A 21,775-nucleotide genomic window follows, 5' to 3' on the forward strand; every position below is an offset into this window, starting at 1 on the left:
CGAGGAACTACCAACATCTTTGGCTGGTTCAGACTTCGAGGCAGAACCTATCGAACCAATTCTTGAGTGCGTAGGTCTCTTTGAACCTCACGATCAGCCTCCAAGGCCGCTCATCTTGCTTCGGCTTCCTTCTTTCTTTGTGCTTTTCTTTCTTTTCGTGCATGGCGCTCGCATTCCAAAGCAATGCGAGTCGCTTCTTGTTGTTCTACTTTTTTTTCTAGTTGTGCCATCGCAACGCGATTCGTTTCTTGTTGTTGTGTCATCATCTCCAACATCGACTTGACCAAAGCCTCCATAGGATTCGATGCAAACCGTGGCATAGATGGGGAAGGGGGAGGGTCAGAAAAACCTCTTGGTGCGGAAAATTCTTTGTCACCTTCTTCATGCTCATCACCTTCATGCAAAATATCCATTCCGCTTTGGGTGATGACCATACACTGAAGTCGTATGTCCTTAAGTTCACAAGGAACATGGGTTCTTGTGGGTCTTGGGTTCTTGGGTTCTTGAGGGTCTTGAGTTCTTGAGGTTCTTGAGGGTCTTGACGTTCTTGAGGGTCTTGAGGTTCTTCTTTCGCTTGCAATCTGTGTTTGAGAAGGATCTTCTCTTCACCCGAGTTCTGCTCTTTTTCTCGGGCGCACCCCTTGGCGGCCTTGCGCTCACACCAAGGTTGCTTTTTCCCACCTCACGTCAATTGGCCGGCCGCTAAGTGCACAGTCCGCTCTCAATGAGTGAAAAGAGGCAAAAGGGGAGGCTCGACAAGCCCTTCTTTCTTGGGTTTCCTATCACTCTTCAAAAACACGATTAGGAATCGGCACGCCCAAGAGGACTTGGGTTACGTCCGACCGCAACAAGCAAGACAAATTGTTGTGGTTCTTTCCTTGAGTGATACCACAGTACACTGCCAAAGCTCTGATACCAATGTAAGGTGCAACGGAAGTGAATGTTGAACTTTGCTCAAGATGAGTGCTTCGAACTATGCTCAAGGTTCCTTTTACTTATGGAAGGGAGAGCCTTCCGTTCTTAATGAGAGAGTGCAATGGACACAAACAAAGTGAATGGACACAGTGAATGGAAGTGCATGAGACTGAGAGATAGAGAAGAGAATACGACACCAGAGACGTTGTAAAACCCTCCTCCAAAGGCCCCACTCTCTATGGCGAGAGCGGTCTACTTATGATTGCACAAATCTCTACAATGCTTGGACTCGACGACGATGAGGACGACGACGAGACGGCTGAAAACTGAAATCGCTAAGGGCTGAAATCTGCAAATCTTTATCTGTTGAATTATGACTCTGTGTCGGCGATGACGGCGATGCAACGACGACGCGCTGAAAACGCAGATGCTGAAATCTGCATTTTCCGGGCTGAATCTGCAAACTTCGCTGGATCTGACCGTGCGGCGAGGATCTGCTGCGGAAGGTGAGATCTGCGAGGTTGGGGGGTTCTTCTGCAAGTGCTAAAGGCTGAAAACTGAAAACGCTGGTCCTATGGCTGATTTTGTCGCGATGATCTGCAAAAACGCTGAGTTGTCCTGCAGATGCAAAAACGCTAAGGCTGTTTCTTGTCCTGCTGCAAAAACGCTAGGGAATCTGCAGAGTTTGAGGTCGCCAGGTTGGTCTGCAATGCAAAACGCTGGGGCTGATCTGCAATGGAGAGAAACGCTGGCTGTTCTTGGCTGAAACCGTTAGGTTTATGCTATGGAGCAAAAACGCTAGGCCTCTTGGGTTCTGTTGAGAAGTTGCCTCTTGAGCGAGTGCTCCTGCTCCTGCTGCCTCTTCTGCAAGAAAGTGTGCTAGCGCTAGGTTTGCTGATATAATAAGTGAAAAATGTCAAAAATAGGGAAAATAGGTCTATGCATTGTAAAAATGCTATTGATGGGATCTGACCGGAATCTAATGGTCATGCTGTGTGCAACCAGAGGATATGCATCTATTCTAAGTGTCTGGACATGCACGGTCTGCGAACAGACTCACAAAAGTGCCAGATCACTTCCTATTCTAGACTAACTTGACAGAACTGAACCCTGATCATGTTGTGGCTTGTGCACGGACACATAAGTTTGGATGTGTCACATGACAAAATCCCAAGCAAACATAGACTTTCCACGCACGTTAGAGATCTTTGCAAAACCTGGCAAGAAATTGCAGCTCGCTGGATTCTCTGTTTTGCGCTCTGATTCGCGTGCCGATCACTTTTTTGGGTAGCCCTCGAGCTCTCGCACCTATAGGGTCACTTGCCCCTTGAATTAGACGAGATTCCTCACGGGAAATCTCTCTAAATTGTCATGTACAAGCACCCAATGCTTTCCCGAGGCTCCCCTGACAAATAAACGATCCGAACACTGACACCTAACGCACACCAAGCTGTCCAAACTTGTCCATGGCTGTAATTGCAGGTTTTTGACCCAATTTCGCCAACATAACAGTGCAAATAACCCTGTAGGTCAAAAGTACACGTCAAGGACACTTTCCCTTGCGGTATGGAAGCTTTCCACTGCACTACATGTCAATTTCAGCATGCTGTAATTTTTGCCACTATTCGGTGCCTACTGCCCTGTTCACGCATCCCAAAGACTTTTTTCCGAGGCTCCCTTGGCAATTCCCTGCAGTTTAGGTACGAAGCCCTAAACCTGCACAAAAACACAGCAGGCTATAATTCTATGTTTTGGGCCGTTTCGAGCGGAGCGAGCACGCCTATGCGTCTCAGGTGCTCCCGCACCCAATGGGACAGTTCCCTTTCAAATCAGACGAGTTTTCACGCAAGAAAACTCTTCGTTTTCGCATTCCTTCGCGATGGAACTATGCGTACCTGAAGGGGATTAGCAATTAGCTAATCTGGTTCGTGTACAGAAGGCTTTTGCCTTGGCAAATACGCATAAACCCCCACAATTGTACATGGTCATCTGAGAAGCCCAACTAGTGGGGCATTACCATACATGCAAAGTGCGCGAGAGTAAATCGTCGCGCTACATAGAGAAAGGGAGAAGGCAAGCTTTCCATTAAAACTGTGATCACCTGCACCCACTACTCACACACACTGTAGCACTTAATGAACAAAATCAGCCTCTTCTCTCAATTTGGGCGCCCCCTCTTCATGCAGATCTGGCAGAATGTTTTAGAGCCGCCATGTGTCCCTTATGCCTCTTTTGAGTTAATTTCCTAGTACCCACTAACTTATAAGTGTAGCGAGGGGCCTAAATGACTTTGAACTGAGCCTAGACACCCTTTTACTACTCGGATTCCAATGCCGATTGGCCCGACCAACTCGTGGTGACCTGCCCTTCCCGATTGTGGGTGAAACTTACGGCCGTTGGCCATTTCACACTGGCCATACAATGTTCGATCATTTGCAACTTCAAAAAGAGGGTCCCAAAAATTAAACAAAAATCATCGGAAAGAAACCAACAACTCAAGTTAGCAATTGCCACGTCCTCGTGACATACCGCCCTCTTAAAATCGCAACGTACTCAATTGCGTGCCATATATACATGCCATAGATGATTTAGTGTGGTAAGCACCCTTTTATCATCGCATGTATCCGCAAGAAAGACTGTCAAAACATGTGTACAAATGACTTAATGAGACCTTCATACTTTTGGTCAAACAATGTACACTGCTGTTGCACAGAATCCATGAGTACACTTGATGTGCTAGCTCTATCATTACCCCTCCTTTGCAGACGTTGGGTTGGGGTATATGTAGCTTGTAACCCAAAGGCCTCAAGGTATAGCTGCAATACATTTGGTGACTCTGACAGTTCATGCTCTTTGCATCCATAGGTGGATAGTTCTTGAACTTTATCAAATAGCATCTTGCAACCTATCCCTTAACTTTTACATGTGCAAAAGGCTCTTGCCTCTGCAAACGAGCATAATTCCACAACACTACGACGTACCACCCACGACCAAGTAAGCTCAAATTTTAAGATGATTTACCACAGAATCCAAGCAATCACCTTAGAGAATCGGCGAGCAGTGTCACCTGGCAGACCACATCACTCTCGTAGGAGATCTAGTGGCCAATCTACCACTGTGAGACCTCTCCCTATCTCATCTTGGTTCATACTTGCAAACCCTCAAAACGCAGCAGAAAATCAGCCCTAATTTGAGAGCGAACATACGGAATTTCCTGTCTGTCCTGTGAAGAGAAACCCTCTTCCCTGGTGTCATCCGTCCTGTAAGCCATAGTGTAATTCCAAGTTCCTGTGCTTTGTATCTTTGCTCAACAACCAACCAAGGCTCACTTCTTGAGGAAAAAGTGATTCTGTCCCGGCAACAGAACCATGGAACCGGCCCATGGGGCGGTAGGCTTTGGCTTTCACTCGATAACTTTACTTTAACTCTATGGCACAGAGAAACTTCACGAATAAACCTCTAACTGGAATTCAACACTTCAAGACATTACACGGCTTGGAAGCTAGAGCGCTACCAAGCAGACAGCGACACCCTATTGACCCCAAAGACTGGCGCCCCTTTCGGTATTTCTTTATTCTTATTATACTTGAGAAAAACCTGTAAACTTCTACAAGCTGTCCCACTTTTATCAGGCTGAAATTCCTCTAGTCCAACCCGATTTCGGTAACATAACCACAGTAGAAGTCTCCACCGACAAAATCCCAAGCAAACATAGACTTTCCACACACGTTGGAGCTCTTTGCAAAACTTGACGAGAAACTACAGCTCGCTGAATTCTCTGTTTTGCGCTCCGATCCGCGTGCAGATCACTTTTCTGGGTAGCCTTTGAGCTCTCGCACCTGTAGGGTCACTTGCCCCTTGAATTAGACGAGATTCCAAACGGGACATCTCTCTAAATTGTCCTTTACAAGCACCCAATGCTTTCTCGAGGCTCCCTTGACAAATAAACGATCCAAACGCTTACACCTAACCCTCACCAAGCTGTCCAAACATGTCCGGCAATGGCACCATGAAACCTGCCTGTGGGGCGGTAGGCTTTGGCTTTCACCCGATAACTTTAACTCTATGACACAGAGGAACTTCACGAATAAACCTGTGAGACTGGAATTCAACACTTCAAGACATTACATGGCTTGGAAGCTAGAGCGCTACCAAGCAGACAACGACACTCTATTGGCCCCAAAGTCTGGCGCCCCTTTCGGTATTTCTTTATTCTTATATACTTGAGAAAAAACTGTAAAATTCTACAAGCTGTCCTACTCTTATCAAGCTGAAATTTCTCTACTCCAACCAGATTTCGGTAACATAACCACAGTAGAAGTCTCCACGAACAAAATCCCAAGCAAACATAGAGTTTCCACGCACGTTAGAGCTCTTTGCAAAACCTGGCGAGAAATTGCAGCTCACTGAATTCTCTGCTTTACGCTCTGATCCGCGTGCTGATCACTTTTTTGGGTAGCCCTCGAGCTCTCGCACTTGTAGGGTCGATTGCCCCTTGAATTAGACGAGATCTCTCGTGGGAAAGGTCTCTAAATTGTCATGTACAAGCACCCAATGCTTTCTCAAGGCTCCCCTGACAAATAAACGATCCGAACGCTTACACCTAACCCTCACCAAGCTGTCCAAACTTGTCCATGGCTTTAATTGCAGGTTTTTGACCCAATTTCGCCAACATAACGGCGCAAATAACCATGTAGGTCAAAAGTACACATCAAGGACACTTTCCCTTGCGGTATGAAAGCTTTCCAATGAGCTACATGTCAATTTCAGCATGCTGTAATTTTCTGTTTTGCCACTGTTCGGTGCCTATTGCCCTGTACACGCATCCCAAGGGCCTTTCCGAGGCTCCCTTGGCAATTCCCTGCAGTTTAGGTGCGAAGCCCTAAACATGCAGAAAAACACAGCAGGCTGTAATGCTCTGTTTTAAACCGTTTAGAGCCGAGCGAGCACGGCTACGCATCTCTCAGGTGCTCCTGCACGCAATGGGACAGTTCCCTTTCAAATCGGACGAGTTTTCACGCAAGAAAACTCTTCCATTAAAGTTGTGATCACCTGCATCCACTACTCACACACACTATAGCACTTAATGAACAAAATCAGCCTCTTCTCTCAATTTGGGCGCCTCCCTCTTCATGCAGATCTGGCAGAATGATCTGGAGCCGCCATGTGTCCCTTATGCCTCTTTTGAGTTAATTTCCTAGTACCCACCGACTTAATAGTGTAGCAAGGGGCCATGTGTCCTTTATGCCTCTTTTATGTTAATTTCCTAGTACCCACTAACTTAATAGTGTAGCAAGGAGCCTATACACCCTTTTACTACTCGGATTCCAGTGCTGATTGGCCCGACCAACTCGTGGTGACCTCCCCTTCCCGACTACAGGTGAAACTCTCGGTCATTGGCCATTTCACACTGGCCATACAATGTCCGACCATTTGCAACTTCAAAAAGAGAGTCCCAAAAATTAAACAAAAATCGTCGGAAAGAAACCAACAACTCAAGTTAGCAATTGCTATGTCCTCATGACAATGTGCCTAGTCTTCAAAATGTGGTTGCAAATGCTTTAGGCCGTATGACTTGAGCCACAAATTTTACCATAAGAAATGTGCAAATAGGAATTCCTATGTGTTTCAAGAATGAGTATTTGACAGATAGAGACTTTTGAGCCCTCAAGTGTCACGTGACACAACCAACCCTATGTGTCCGTGGACAAGCTAGACCAAGGTTCATTTCAATCAAGTCAGTCTAGAATAGGAAGTGATCTGGCACTTTTGTAGTCTGGTCGCAGACAGTGCATGACCAGTCACTGAGTTTAGATGCATATCCTCCGGTTGCACACAGCATGATCATAAACATTTCCATCAGAATCTACCAGGGGAATTTTCCAGTGCTATAAACCTATTTCCCCTATTTTTGACAATTTTTACTTATTGTTTTTAAGTGACTTTTGTTGGAAAGTCGGTAGAGCAATTTTGCTAAGTTGTATATAAGAAAACCTAGCGCTAGCACTTTCTGGCAGAAGAGGCAACAGGGACCTGACATCCAACAGTGCACCTTCTCAGTAAGACTCGCCTGGCAAGAAGACATAGCGTTTCAGCCAACAGACCCCAGACCCCAAACAAGCCTAGCGTTTTTCAGCACAGACTCAGCTTTGGTGTTTTGCAGTTGCAGATCAGCCCTAGTGACAGCAAGACAAAGCAGATCACTAGCGTTTTTGCATCAGCACAGCATTCAGCCCTAGCGTTTTTGGCACAGCAAAGCACCTAGCGTTTTGCAGTTCCTCCGCGACGGAATCAGCAGAAGCATCAGCGTTTTCCGTTTTCAACCCATAGACACCGCACATCAAGTCCCGAACCTCGCAGATCTCACCTTCCCGTCGCAGATCTTCGCCGCACGGTCAGATCCGCGAAGTTTGCAGTTTTAGCCCGGAAAACGCAGCTTTCAGCATCTGCGTTTTCAGCGCGTCGTCGTAGTACCGTCGTCATCGACATCGTCATCAACATAGAGTCAGAATTCAGCAGATAAAGATTTGCAGATTTCAGCCCTTAGCATTTTCAGATTTTAGCCCGTCTCGTCGTCGTCGACATCGTCGGCAAGTCCAAGCATTGTAGAGATTATGCAATCAATAGTAGACCACTCGCCATAGAGAGTGGGGCCTTCGGAGGAGGGTTTTGACAACATTCCGGTGTTGTATTCTCTTCTCTCTCTATCTCTCAAGCTCATGCACCTTCACGCATAGTATCCATTCACTTTGTTTGTGTTCATTGCACTCTCTCACTAGAGGAACGGAAGGCTCTCCCTTCCGTAAGTAAAAGGAACCTTGAGCACAATTCGGAGCACTCATCTTGAGCGAAGTTCAAACATTCATTCTGCTGCACCTTACATTGGTATCAGAGCTTCGGCAGTGTTATGTATCACTCAAGGAAAGAACCACAGAAAATGTTTTTGCTTGTTGAGGTCGCACGTAACCCAAGACCTCTTGGGCATGTCGATTCCTAATCGTGTTTTTGAAGAGTGACACGAAACCCAAGAAAGAAGGGCTTGTCGAGCCTCCCCTTGTGCCTCTTTTCACTCACTGAGAGCGGACCGTGCACTTAGCGGCCGGCCAATCGACGTGAGGTGGGAAAAAGCAACCTTGGTGTGATCGCAAGGCCGCCAAGGGGTGCGCCCGCAGAAAAGAGCAGAACTCGGGTGAAGAGAAGATCCTTCTCTAACACAGATTGCAAGCGAAAGAAGAACCTCAAGAATCTCAAGACCCACAAGAACTCAAGAACCCCAACAACTAAGACCCGCAAGAACCCAAGTTCCTCGTGAACTTAAGAATCCAAGACCACAAGAACCCAGAAGAACCCCGGACTTCAGTGGATGGTCATCACTCGAAACGGAATGGATACTTCGCTTGGAGGTGATGAGCATGAGAGAGGCGACAAAGAATTTTCCCCACCAGGAGGTTTTTCCGACCCTCCCCCTTCCCCATCTACGACAAGGATTGCCCTAACTCCTATGGAAGCTTTCGACAAGATGGTGATGGACATGAAATTAGCACGCGAAGCACGAAAAGCAGAAAGAAAGGCAGAACACAAAGAAAGAATGGCAGCCATAGAGCGTGAGCACGAGCAAGCGCGCTTGGAAGCCGAAGAAAGAAAAGCAGAATTTGATCGAGAGATCAAAGCAAGAAAAGCAATGAACGACCGACACATGAAAGAGATGTTGCGACTCTTTTCTCAAGTGCAGGCACAGATGCAAGAGATTAGGGAAAAGGAGACTCTCTCAATCTCTTCTTCTCCAAAGCATGACACGCAGGATTTGCATGATGGTTTGAATGATAATGACAAGCATGAAGAATTGCATGACAATGACAAGGATGATGATTTGCATGATGATCAAGATGTGATTTCTCACAAGCATGATGATTTACATGACGATGACGTGATTGTTCACCAAGATGATGGTTTAGTTGATGCTTTTTCTAGCGAAGCTAACCTCATTGCAGATTCGATCAATCACGAAGAACTGATCTTGGCTCTCGAGTCGAGGTCCCCAAAACCCCCACAGGAAGATTCGATCAAACAGGAAGAACCGATCTTGGCTCTTGAGCCTACGTCCAACGACCCCTCACAGGAAGTACAATGTGTTCAAATGATTCGTCAGCACGCATTGTTCAAGTGTTTCATTCGTGATCATTTCCTGTATTTTAGTCAGCGTCTTTATGTGATACCTTTTCATAGGCATTCCATATTGTCCGTTGAGCACGTTTCACTCATGAATGAGCACGGATGTATGCGGATTTCTCATGAAAAACTGAAAAGTATGCATTCAAGGAAGTCACATTCCACGTCTCTTCCTTCGCACGACACGGTTGTAGAAAGAGCACAAGAAAGTATGAGCACCAAGCATGGGCATCTCCGTTGTGAATTGCCACAGTTGATTGATTTAGCTCAAAAACACAAGATTCGATCTCATTGTTTGCGTGTGTTTGATGAACGGTTTGGCACTCCATCTATTTGTTCATCTATATTGCATGCACAGTCTTTTAGGAAGACGAGATGTTTTCCACTTTACATGGAATAGGTATGTTCATGTTTTTGTGTTGGAAGTGGTTCAAAAATTTTCAACCTCGGAGATTCTTGAAGAAGGAAGAAGCAAGACTCTAGACGAAGTTGACGCATTGAAGGAGCCACAGAAGACTTTGGGTCGCTTTCGGCGCGGCCCAAAGAAGCAAGCATTGCAGACCTTTATGAAGTTCAAGTATCACACGACCAACATCTCAGAGTGGGCCGGAGAAGAGTCCTTTCGAGGATTCCGGATGTTGTTGGCGATCTCCCTCGACACCATACAATCGGTAGGGGATGTCACGTGACACATCCAACCCTATGTGTCCGTGGACAAGCTACAGCATGACCACGGTTCAGTTCAGTCAAGTCAGTCTGAAGTAATCTGGCAATTTTGTGAGTCTGTTCGCAGACCGTGCATGACCAGTCACTTAGATTAGATGCATATCCTTCGGTTGCACACAGCATGATCATAAGCATTTCTATCAGAATCCATCAGAATCCACCAGGGGAATTTTCCAGTACATTAAACCTATTTTCCCTATTTTTTGACAAAAATTTCACTTATTATTTTTAAGTGACTTTTGATGGAAAGTAGGTAGGGCAATTTTGCTAAGTTGTATATAAGAAAACCTAGCGCTAGCACTTTCTGGCAGAAGAGGCAGCAGGGACCTGGCATCCAACAGTGCACCTTCTCAGCAAGTGTCCCCCGACAAGAAGACATAGCGTATCAGCCAACAGACCCCAGACAAGCCTAGCATTTTTCAGCACAGATTCAGCCTTGGCGTTTTGCAGTTGCAAATCAGCCCTGGCGACAGCAGGACCAAGTAGATCACTAGCGTTTTTGCATCTGCATCAGCATAGCATTCAGCCCTAGCGTTTTTGGGACAGCAGAGCACCTAGCGTTTTGCATTTCCCCCGCGACGAAATCAGCAAAAGCATCAGCGTTTTCAGTTTTCAGCCCATAGACACCGCAGATCAAGTACCGAACCTCGCATATCTCACCTTCCCGTCGCAGATCTTCGCCGCATGGTCAGATCCGCAAAGTTTGCAGTTCCAGCCCGAAAAACGCAGATTTCAGCATCTACGTTTTCAGTGCATCGTCGTCGTGCCGTCATCATCGACATAGAGTCAGAATTCAGCGAATAAAGATTTGCAGATTTCAGCCCTTTGCATTTTCAGATTTCAGCCCGTCTCGTCATCGTCCTGATCGTCGTCAACATCGTCGGTAAGTCCAAGCATTGTAGAGATTGTGCAATCAATAGTAGACCACTCTTGCCATAGAGAGTGGGTCCTTCAGAGGAGGGTCTTGACAACATTCCGGTGTCGTATTCTCTTCTCTCTCTATCTCTCAGGCTCATGCACCTTCACGCACAGTGTCCATTCACTTTAATTGTGTCCATTGCACTCTCTCACTAAAGGAACGGAAGGCTCTCCCTTCCATAAGTAAAAGGAACCTTGAGCACAGTTCGGAGCACTCATCTTGAGCAAAGTTTAAACATTCATTCCGCTGCACCTTACATCAAGTCTCTTAACTCCTAAGCCTGCAAAGATAAAGCATTTATGTTCCTCATAATGGATCTTTGAGGAAAATTTTGATTTAGGAACATCATGAAATTCCATTCGTTGCTCACCCTGGAATAAACAAGACATATCAGCTTTTGTCAGCAACATATTTTTGGCCTCAGATGCAACAGGATATTAACAAGTTTGTAAAGACTAGCAACTCATGTCACTTTATGAAGGTCTCGAGATAACTTCCTAAGGGCTTACTGGGACTTAAAGAAAGGAAAGTGTCAACATGAATTTCATTACCATTTTGCCTCGTCCACCAAAACGCAATGCTCAAATTCTTGTGGTGATTGATCGATTTTCCCAAATGGCACATTTTATTCCTTGTAAGAAAGGAGCTTCTGCCCTGGATGTTGCGACATTGTTTGTGCAACATATTTTCAGATTACATGGTTTGCCAAAGTCCATTACTTCAGACAGAGATGTTGAGACAATATGTTCAAATTCGATTGGCATCTTAGGAAGATTATTTTCCACTTGTAAAGTCTCCTTACAACAATTCCCTCATTCCGTGACCAGCAAGACTCCATTTCAAGCAGCATATAGGCATACTCTTCTTGTGCCTATTAACTTTCTTCTTTAAACGAAAGTGGTGTTAGCACATTAACTGGTTTAGGAAATGGAAAATGTGCTTGTAATAAATTGGTTCATGTTCAACAAAAATATCAAAGAGCAGGCCAACAAGCATCGTCGTCATGCAAAATTCCAAGAGGGTGACTTGGTTTTGTTGTATATGGCACCTCATCGCTACAAAACTATGAAATCAATTTTTTCAAAGTTGCGAGTTGGCTTCTATGGACCTTTCAAAATCATCAAGAAGAATTCAGTTGTCAGTTGTAAGTTGGAACTTCCGCCTTCATGGGAAAAGATTCATCCAACTTTTCACATTTAATGGCTCAAAGAATACATTCAAGGAGATTCGCTTGTTGCAACCTTATCTTCTTATGTGCCAAAAATCGAAGATGAACACAATACTCTAGTTCCAAAAATTATTCTTGACACTCGTTAGAAAGAAACAAGAAGAAAAATCACAACACAATTTCTTGTGAAGAGGATGGACTTGGATGAGTCGGATTCTACTTGGAAGATAGATGAAGAAATGCAACAATACCCTAACCTTCTCCAAGAGTTCTTTGACAAGCGGTAGACTTTCATTTAGCACATGGGTTTTATTTTAAATGGGAAAGAGTGTCACGATTCTGACTTAGTTACATCATACACTTACTCATGGTTGCAGATACGAGAACTGACTCTTCGCTCTTGAGACATGCTTCTTCATCAAGCCACACTCCTTCGACTACTCGTCATACCTCTTCGCTCTATGGTTGCGACTCTTCACTCAATAGTTATCGCTATTTGTCCAAAGGATGTGTCTTTACGTCTATGGTCATGTCTATTCACCATGAGACGTCCTTTTCCCTTATGTCTCTTTGTCTCCTATATATAAGGAGCCTATCATACAGACTCTTTAAGTCTCTTCTCAGAGTTATCTTTCAAGTTTTGTTCAGAAACATAGTAATTAAGCATAAAGTACTAGAATTAGGACACAGTTCTTCACAGTTGCTCCATGCGAAGCTCGTGATGCTCCTTGATGTCCACACACTTTGATGAGTTGCTAATGCAAGAATTGTCTTGAGGTAGTCATACGAGGGGCAAGATCAAAAGTCTTGTGAAGTTCACACCAAGGGGCTATGCATACCCTTCAACTACAAGTCTAGCATTACACTTCTCTAATCTGCCGTTAAGTTTTTTACTACTTTAAGATCCACCAAACACCGTCGCCTTTCACTTCTTAGGCCGAGAGACCAATATTGAAGTGCGAGTCTGCTCAGGGTGTCGGCTCCATGTACATAGCATGCACCAAGGCTAATGCCAAAGAGCCTTTGTAATCACTGTCAGCAAGTCGGTAACCCCATTCGGGTATTCCTTATTCAATGGAACTCTTCTCATACAAGGATTCAAGGGCTGAAATTGGAGAGTTGGTGCTCAGGCAATCACGCAACAATCTACAAGCGTTGTGTGTGTGTGTGTGTGTGTGTGTGGGGGGGGGGGGGGGGGGGGGGGGGGGGGGCAGGCTTTTATAGCTCTTGGGGCCAGAAAGAATAGAGGGGGGGCTGCCAGAAAAGCAAGGCGCCCCCTATTCTGGCCTCTTTCCTTCTTTTTTTACGAATCCCAGTCAAAAAGCAGGGCGCCAACCTTTTAACCGTAAAAATAGCAGTAAAAAGCCTTATTTTTAATGAGAGAAGGTTCTGTCAGCTCTAGAGAGAGTAAATATTGAGGTTCTACAGAGAGAAAATCAGAAAATCAGGTTTAGAGAGAGAAAATCAGAAGATTCTAGTGAGAGAGTCTATGGCTCTGACAAAGAGATTAGCATGCACCACCTTGAGAGAGAGAGAGAGAGAGAGAGAGAGAGAGAGAGAGAGAGAGAGAGAGAGAGAGAGAGAGAGAGAGAGAGACCAAACGAACGCAGTGATCAGTTGCGTCTACGACATCGAACGCAGAAACCCTAACCCTAAAACCCGTCACAGCCTCTATCACTAATGTGGGTTGAGGTGTGGCTGTCTGAATTTCCAATATGACAACAATAGGTTCAGAACTCATTTCCTTCATGAATTTGTTGCATGTTTAGGAGTTGATGTAAGCGACAAAGCTCTCTAAAGCTCTACATGGTGCCTTCTTCAGAAAAACACCACAAATTTTAAGAGCATCAACCACAAGATTGCTTGTATTTATTTTCCTACGCTATTGTTTTGGCTTCTACTTTTATAATTTAACTTTCAATTGATGCCCCTAAGGTGTAAAACAAAATAAAGTTCTCTCCAGTCAGAAAAAAATTATTTTCATGTCTCCATTCCCTAGGATCTCAGAAATGACAAAAGCATTCTTTAGCAACAATCCATCACAAACAAAACCTTCTTCTAGTTCAGCAATCATATATGTGATCTGTTTAATCCCAATTCCTAACCCTTCGTCCAAAAAGGAAATGCTGATAAGCAAATTGGACATCAAAGTTCACTATAAAAATAACTCTCTATAGGCATCCGTGTTGACACTAGTAGTAAACAACTCATGCCTCTAAGCACTAAATGCCAGCAGAGGAAACAACAGACTATTCAAATCAGTGCTAAGAGCAACAAAATAGGTACCAGAACATTATTAGCCTATTCAAAATGTTGAAGCATACATACATCATGTAACTTTTGGTAATCTACTTCCTTTCTTTGTCGCTTTCCATCCATCAAAACCACATTGTCCTCATCTGTTAAAACAGTATCTTGCTTTGGGTCCATTCCTAATTCACTTCCCATTATCTCTGCCAATTCATTCAAAAGAGAGAGCCTCGAAGCTTCAGCATCACTTGAGTTGCTGTCTGAACCCCTCTGATCACTGCTTGTGAGAGAAACTGACTCGTCACTGGAGTCTTCCTGATCCTTGGTGGCGAGCTTGGAGTTATTGTTCTCTTGATCTGGTACATAATCAGCATCTTCTGAGTCTTCAGAGGGCCAATCTTCAACCACTCGCGGTAGATTTTCATCATCAATTCCAAATGAGCCAGCTTCAGCAAAAATTTTCTGAGCAAGATTAGACATAGAGTCCTTTATTTCATAAGAAGTGAGAGACAAAATTAATCACATTTGACAAGTGAAAACGATACCTTCCAAGAATCTTCCACCCCATAAGAAGTTCCAAAATAAGCATTAACAACATCCAAGCATTCAGATTTGCAGTCACAGACAGGACATAACCAACCCTCGTCATCTGGCGGAACTGACAAGAACCACAAATCTCTCTCTCTCTCTCTCTCTCTCTCTCTCTCTCTCTCTCTCTCTCTCTCTCTCTCTCTCTCTCTCTCTCTGAGCCTTCATTCACAATATCACTCTCTTTTCTCTCTAGTCTTTGCACATCTCTCATGAAGTAAAAGGAACTCTCTCATTCTGTAAAAGGAACCTTGAGTTCGCACTGAGCACTCATCCTAACCATTCACCATCAATCACTTCCGCTGCACATTACACATGGACGCAAACTTCTGCTCAGCGGACACATCAATCCCGACATGGAAACCCAAATATGTGCAAGTCTGCCCTTTAGGTAGCCAAGTGAAATTATCTTGTGCATGGTCAATGGTGCTCTGATAAACCTATGGCACCAACCTTAAAATGGCAGCATGGAATTGTAACGGATCAATAAAGCTAGATGTAGGCACATTTGAGGATAGCTTTAAGGGAAGAGACATTATAACGCATCAGACTCCTGGAGGCACATTAGAGTGACGGGATACGATTGGGAGACTACTTGTAGGCAAGATGTGAGATCAACACATAGAGGACGGGGGTCAGGAGGTGTGGCAATCCTATTCAGGGAGGAGCTGCAACTATTGTTCATAGGGATGTGCAGGCCAAATATATGTGGGTCACAGTGAGAGCGGAGACAAGGAGACCTCTTTACATTGCAATATGCTATTTTGCCCCCAGCACATCTCATTATGCATCGCCCAATGGGGGATTCACCCTACATGATATTGGATGAGGACATATAGGAGTTCTCTAGGGATATAGATGTCATTCTTTTGGGGGACTTCAATGCCAAGACGGGCAACTTCTACAGAGGTATGCGGTCAGTATGCATCATCTCTCTACACAGTCTCGGGGCAACCACCTCTTCCAGGTCCGCCAGAGCGATGCCCACACGTGCGCTTTCTTTACCGCCGAGATGGTAAAGAAAGCCATTGACAGGATGAAGACTAGAAGAGCATATGATCACGATGGCCTGGTAGCAGTGCATTTTATAGATACCAAAGATTTGCTTGCAGAGCTTCTAGCAGTGCTGTTCAACCGTGCCATGTGTGAGGGCCTACCTGATACTTGGAGTTTGTCCACGATCGTGCTTATCTTCAAGTCAGGGGACCCTTTGGAGCCTAGGAACTATTGCATTATGATGATTGGAGACACATTGGCACGGTTGTACACATCCATCCTTGAACAGTAGTTGTGTCACGTGACACATCCAACCCTATGTGTCCGTGGACAAGCTACACCATGACCAGGGTTCAGTTCAGTCAAGTCAGTCTAGAATAGGAAGTGATTTGGCACTTTTGTGAGTGTGTTCGCAGACCGTGCATGTCCAGACACTTGATTTAGATGCATATCCTCTGGTTGCACACAGCATATACCTAGATGAATACAAGATAAGCCCAGATTCACCCTTAAAGGAAAGTGCAAGGTATAGACCCATGGTAGTCACCCACAAGACAATATAACCATCAGCTGACTAGAGCATGCCAAAAAAAATCCTCCCCCCACAATTCAGATCGCAATTTTTCTCCTTGCCGCCTCATGCACATGTGTGTTTCCATCATGCATAGTATTGACTAAATACCACAACATCCCCACTAACGTCGTCAGTGCCCAATAGTGGGTGTAGAACTAGGTACTAACATATGCTCCCCAACACAACACACACCAAACGCACACACACATGAGCATGCATCAACACAAAGTTCAGCATACTGAGTTTCTGTCATGACTCCGGAGATCAAGGGCAGACTCAGCCATAATGAAGTCTAGCACTAAAAGAAGCATTAAATCGGAAGAATTAGCACAAAAATAAGGTAGTTGATAGGGCATACGCACCACAAAAGATAGAAAGAATAGCACAATATTAACTGGTCATAACTCGAACGAAAACTTCACAATGTGAAGTCTGGATGTCCGCTATACGACTACAAAATATACCTAGATGAATCCAGGATAAGCCCAGATTCACCCTTGAAGGAAAGTGCAAGATATAGACCCATGGTAGTCACCCACAAGACAATATAACCATCAGCTCCATCATGCATAGTATTGACTAAATACCACACAGCATGACCATCAAATTCCAGTCAAATCCCATTAGTAGCAATTTTTACAGTGCATAGACCTATTTTTCCTATTTTTGACATTTTTCACTTATTAATTTTAAGTGACTTTTGTTGGAAAGTAGGTAGGGCAAATTTGCTAAGTTTGTATATAAGCAAACCTAGCGCTAGTACTTTCTGGCAGAAGAGGCAGAAGAGGCAGAAGGAGCTCACGCTCAACAGGCATCTTCTCAGCAGAACCCCCAAGAGGCCTAGCGTTTTTGCTCCATAGCGTCAACCTAGCCTTTTTGGACCAAATCAGCCAGCGTTTTAAGATCTTGCAGATTCCTGGCGATAGCAAAAAGCAGAAGCCCCAGCGTTAGCAGATTCACCGCAGCAGGACCATTTTCAACCTAGCGTTTTTGCCTCCACTTGAAGCCATCAACGTTTTTGCAAACCTTCGCGCCAGAATCAGCCCTAGGACCAGCGTTTTCAGTTAACAGCCTTTAGACACCGCAGAACAACCCCCGAACCTCGCAGATCTCACCTTCCCGCACCAGATCCTCGCCGAACGGTCAGATTTCGCAAAGTTTGCAGATTCAGCCCAAAAAACACAGATTTCAGCATCTGCGTTTTCAGCGCGTCATCGTCATACCGTCGTCGTCCACATCGTCACCGACATAGAGTGAGAATTCAGCAGATAAAGATTTGCAGATTTCAGCCCTTAGCATTTTCAGATTTCAGCCCGTCTCGTCGTCGTCGACATCGTCGGCAAGTCCAAGCATTGTAGAGATTTGTGCAATCAATAGTAGACCACTCTCGCCATCGAGAGTGCGGCCTTCGGAGGAGGGTTTTATAACATTCCGGTGTCGTATTCTCTTCTCTCAGTCTCATACACCTTCATTCATAGTGTTCATCCACTTTGTTTGTGTCCATTGCACTGTCTCACTAAAGGAACGGAAGGCTCTCCCTTCCGTAAGTAAAAGGAACCCTTGAGCACAATTCGGAGCACTCATCTTGAGCAAAGTTCAACATTCACTTCCGTTGCACCTTACATTGGTATTAGAGCTTTGGCAGTGTTCTGTATCACTCAAGGAAAGAACCACATTTTATTTTTTTGCTTGTTGCGGTCACACGTAACCCAAGTCCTCTTGGGCGTGTCGATTCCTAATCGTGTTTTTGAAGAGTGACAGGAAACCCAAGAAAGAAGGGCTTGTCCAGCCTCCCCTTATGCCTCTTTTCACTCATTGAGAGCGGACCGTGCACTTAGCGGCCGGCCAATCGACGTGAGGTGGGAAAAGCAACCTTGGTGTGAGCGCAAGGCCGCCAAGGGGTGCGCCCGCGAAAAAGAGCAGAACTCGGGTGAAGAGAAGATCCTTCTCGAACACACATTGCAAGCGAAAGAAGAACCTCAAGAACCTCAAGAACCCAAGACCCACAAGAACCCAAGTTCCTCATGAACTTAAGAACCCAAGATCACGGTGTATGGTCATCACTCGAAGCGGAATAGATAGTTCGCTTCGAGGTAATGAGCATGAGAGAGGCGACGAAGAATTTTCCCCATCGGGATGTTTTTTCGATCCTCCCCCTTCCCCATCTACGCCACGAGTTGTACCAAATCCTATGGAGGCGATGGTCAAGTCGATGTTGGAGATGATGGCACAACAACAACAAACGAATCGCGTTGCGATGGCACAACTAGAAAGAAAAGCAGAACAACAAGAAGCGACTCACATTGCTTTGGAACGCGAGCGCGATGCACGAAAAGAAAGAAAAGCACAAAGAAAGAAGGAAGCCGAAGCAAGACGAGCGGCCTTGGAGGCCGATCCTGAGAATTAAAGGGACCTCCGCACGCAAGGATTGGTGCGATAGGTTCTTGCCTCAAAGTCCGAACCAGCCAAAAATGTTGGTAGTTCCTCAAGTGGCGCAAGCCGTGATTCGGACTCCAACCACCCAGTCACTCACAGAGAAGATCTAGTTCAGTAAGTGTGATGGTAAGATGGATGCTACAGTTATTCATTCTTAGTTGCATCAATTTAATGCTTATTTTCCAACAACTTAGCAGACAGGAAATAGCAAGGTTTTGACGGCAGCTATGTACCTTGCCGGTGATGCCATCAATTGGTACCACGCATGGCAAGAGGCACAATTAGCTGCGCACCTAGAGGCAGCTGACGTATTCACGTCCCTTTCCTTCAATTGGGCTGATTTCCAAGACAAGCTCAAGGCACGGTTTATGCCACCTCAGTACCTCGCACGATTGAAGGACGGTTGGCGCACTCTCAAGCAAAATGGTATACAAGTGATGTCTTTCTCTAATCGTGTCTTGCAACTAAGTACCCAATTACGCAAATCGGATGATGAGCGCAAGGAGGCATTCCTTTATGGATTGGACGAGTATATCATGTACGATGTAGAGGTGCTCGATCCAATCGATCTCAACAAGGCGGTAGTGATTGCTCTCGCACAGGAGATGAAGCACAATAAGTGAAAGCCTAAGGAGAACAAGACTTCGACAAGTACCTCCCAGACTTCTCAGCACCCTCAAAATGGTAAGAATGGTAAGAACGGTAAGAACAGTAACTCTTCTAACCAATCTTCCAACAGTCTCTCAGAAAATAACTCTTCCAATGAACCTAAGGGTAAGGCCAACACAATTGCTAAACCTAAGCTCACTCCGAATGAAAAGGTAGCACAAGGAATTTTAGGAGGATACATCACGTCGCAAGAGCAAAGCACTTATTCTAAGGAAGGTCGTTGTTTTCATTGTCACATTAAGGGTCACATAAAAAGAACATGTCCTAAGCTTCAATCGAATGAATCTAAAGAATCCACAGAACCCACTTCCTCTGTCAATGCAATCAATGACAACACGAGTGTGCCCCAAGTTTCTCTTGACCCTCCCATTGATGAGTCTCTCAGTAAATGTTATGGTCATATGACGGGGCAACGTTTTGTCAAATTGTTTGACCCAGGCAGTATGCATGATGTGATCAGTCCCTCTCTTGTTGAGAGAGCCCGCCTTGTTGGAGTATAGGCGTCTGTGCCTTGCCCGGCCGTCCAGAGTCTGGGCGCCCACTGACTTGTATACCTTATACATAGCATAAGTGTATAGGGGGCTGCTCACTCTTTGGAGTCTCCCCACCCATATCTGTGTGTCGTGTGTCTCCTTCTCTCTCTCTCCGTCTCTGTCTGTGGTGCTCCCTGATCCCCTTCAATTGGTACCAGAGCGTAGGTGCGGAGGGAGCGCGTGTGTGCACAGTCACGACGACACCGGAGAGCCAGTTTCATTCCCGAAATCGCGTCCGCGTGCGCGCACTTTCAAGAGTGCAAACAGGGTTTCGACTTCGGCATCGGCAAATTCAGCTTTCCGAGAGCGTTTCCACCGGGCGTCCTAGCGTTTTACCCCCCTTTCGAAGCCATTCGAGCCATCAAAAACTTCATTCGAGCTACGGTTGAGGAGCTGCATTTTCAGCCCTCTTTTGGCAGTTTATGCTGAGTTTTTGGGTCGAAACGGAGGTTTTTTGGCATAGCTTTCACACCCGGACTCGGATACATGTGATCCAGGAGTCTACCTTGGGGTTGTGGCACGCTCCGGACGCGCTCGTCATATCAGAATTTTAAAATTCTAAACGCTGAATTTTCTGCAGCAGCAGTTGTTTATTGTGTGTCGCTGCAGCAGCAGTTGTTTATTGTGTGTCGAGGATTCCACACATGGTTTTCTCTCAAATGTGAGAGTGATATTTGCTGCAAGTTTCCTCACAGGTGGGAGGATACGATGTATGCCTTATGTGGTTTGATGCTCAGGGAGACTAATGTGATTGCATTTTGAGCTCGGCAATGTATGCCTCGAGCATGTTTTTTGGCAGTCACAGGTAGAGCAGATATTTGTGTACTAGATTTGCAGGTGTTTACAATGATGTATGCAAAGTGTGGAGATTGGTGCATGCATTTGGAGTGCGGTTTGATGTGCTTTGGTTGCTCATGGTTTTGAGCGTGCAGTCAGTTTGGTTACTGGTTTTGTGGCCGTTTTACTGACGAAACTCTGGCGAAATTTTCCTAGGAGTTTTATGCGTATCATTTATGCGATCTAGGTAGAGATTGCGGATTGCACTCAGCATTTGCGTGCGGTGTTCTCTGCAGGTGGGAGATTTGTGCGTGTGTATGCATTGATGCCGCACAGTGTGGGCTTGGTGATTAGCTCACAGATTGCAGTGTGATACTAGAGCATGCGAGGCTTGTATTGACATTGCGGGAGCTCTATTTTGGAGTGTCTCTCACAGGTTTTACATTGTGTTTCTGGCCATATTTGTAGACAGTTTCCAGGTGTTGTTGGTGAGGTGGTTTTGCTTTCTAGTTTGCTACATTGTGCTCATGGCAGAGACAGGTGATCGATCAGATTGTGACCTCTCACAGATACGCGTGTTTGATGGGTCAGACTTTGCGGCATGGAGAGAGTGTATGCTTGATGCATTGACACAGCGAGGGTTGCATCGACCATTGAGTGGTGATGCAGGTAGACCTTCAAACATGTCTGACGATCAGTGGCAGGAGCTAGAGGAGATGGCACTATCTACGCTCTCTTTGCACCTTGCAGAATCTGTATATGCTCTTGTTATGTATGAGACTACTACGAGAGCACTTTGGCGCAGATTACATGATATGTATGATAGATCTGAGTCATCACGGACTTGTGTGAGACATGTACATTCACGAGCACGCCGACAGGTGACATGTTGGTATTGTGGTCATTCTGGACACGTTAGATGGCGTTGTTTTCGTCGTATGCGACATCATAGGAGACATGACAGTCTCAGAGATGTATGTAGTGATGCCATGGACTCAGTTGCTTTGACAGTTGAGGCAAATGTAGTGTCGGAGTATACTAGTGACTAGGATGTC

General features: G+C 45.3%; 1 protein-coding gene across 1 annotated transcript in view; it reads right to left on the minus strand.

Annotated features, from left to right (window-relative positions):
* Window positions 1-21,775, minus strand: part of LOC147424249 (pathogenesis-related homeodomain protein-like) — a 123,380-nt gene that overhangs the window by 69,463 nt on the left and 32,142 nt on the right. The window contains exons 5-6 of the mRNA XM_086501869.1: window positions 14,693-14,805; window positions 14,226-14,609 (exon numbers count right to left, since the gene is read on the minus strand). Coding sequence (XP_086357995.1) covers window positions 14,226-14,609; window positions 14,693-14,805 — 497 coding nt within the window. The remainder of the gene's footprint in view (window positions 1-14,225; window positions 14,610-14,692; window positions 14,806-21,775) is intronic.

Source organism: Adiantum capillus-veneris, chromosome 26, assembly GCF_014529385.1.
Source record: "Adiantum capillus-veneris isolate H3 chromosome 26, ASM1452938v2, whole genome shotgun sequence".
Classification (NCBI taxonomy): domain Eukaryota; kingdom Viridiplantae; phylum Streptophyta; class Polypodiopsida; order Polypodiales; family Pteridaceae; genus Adiantum; species Adiantum capillus-veneris.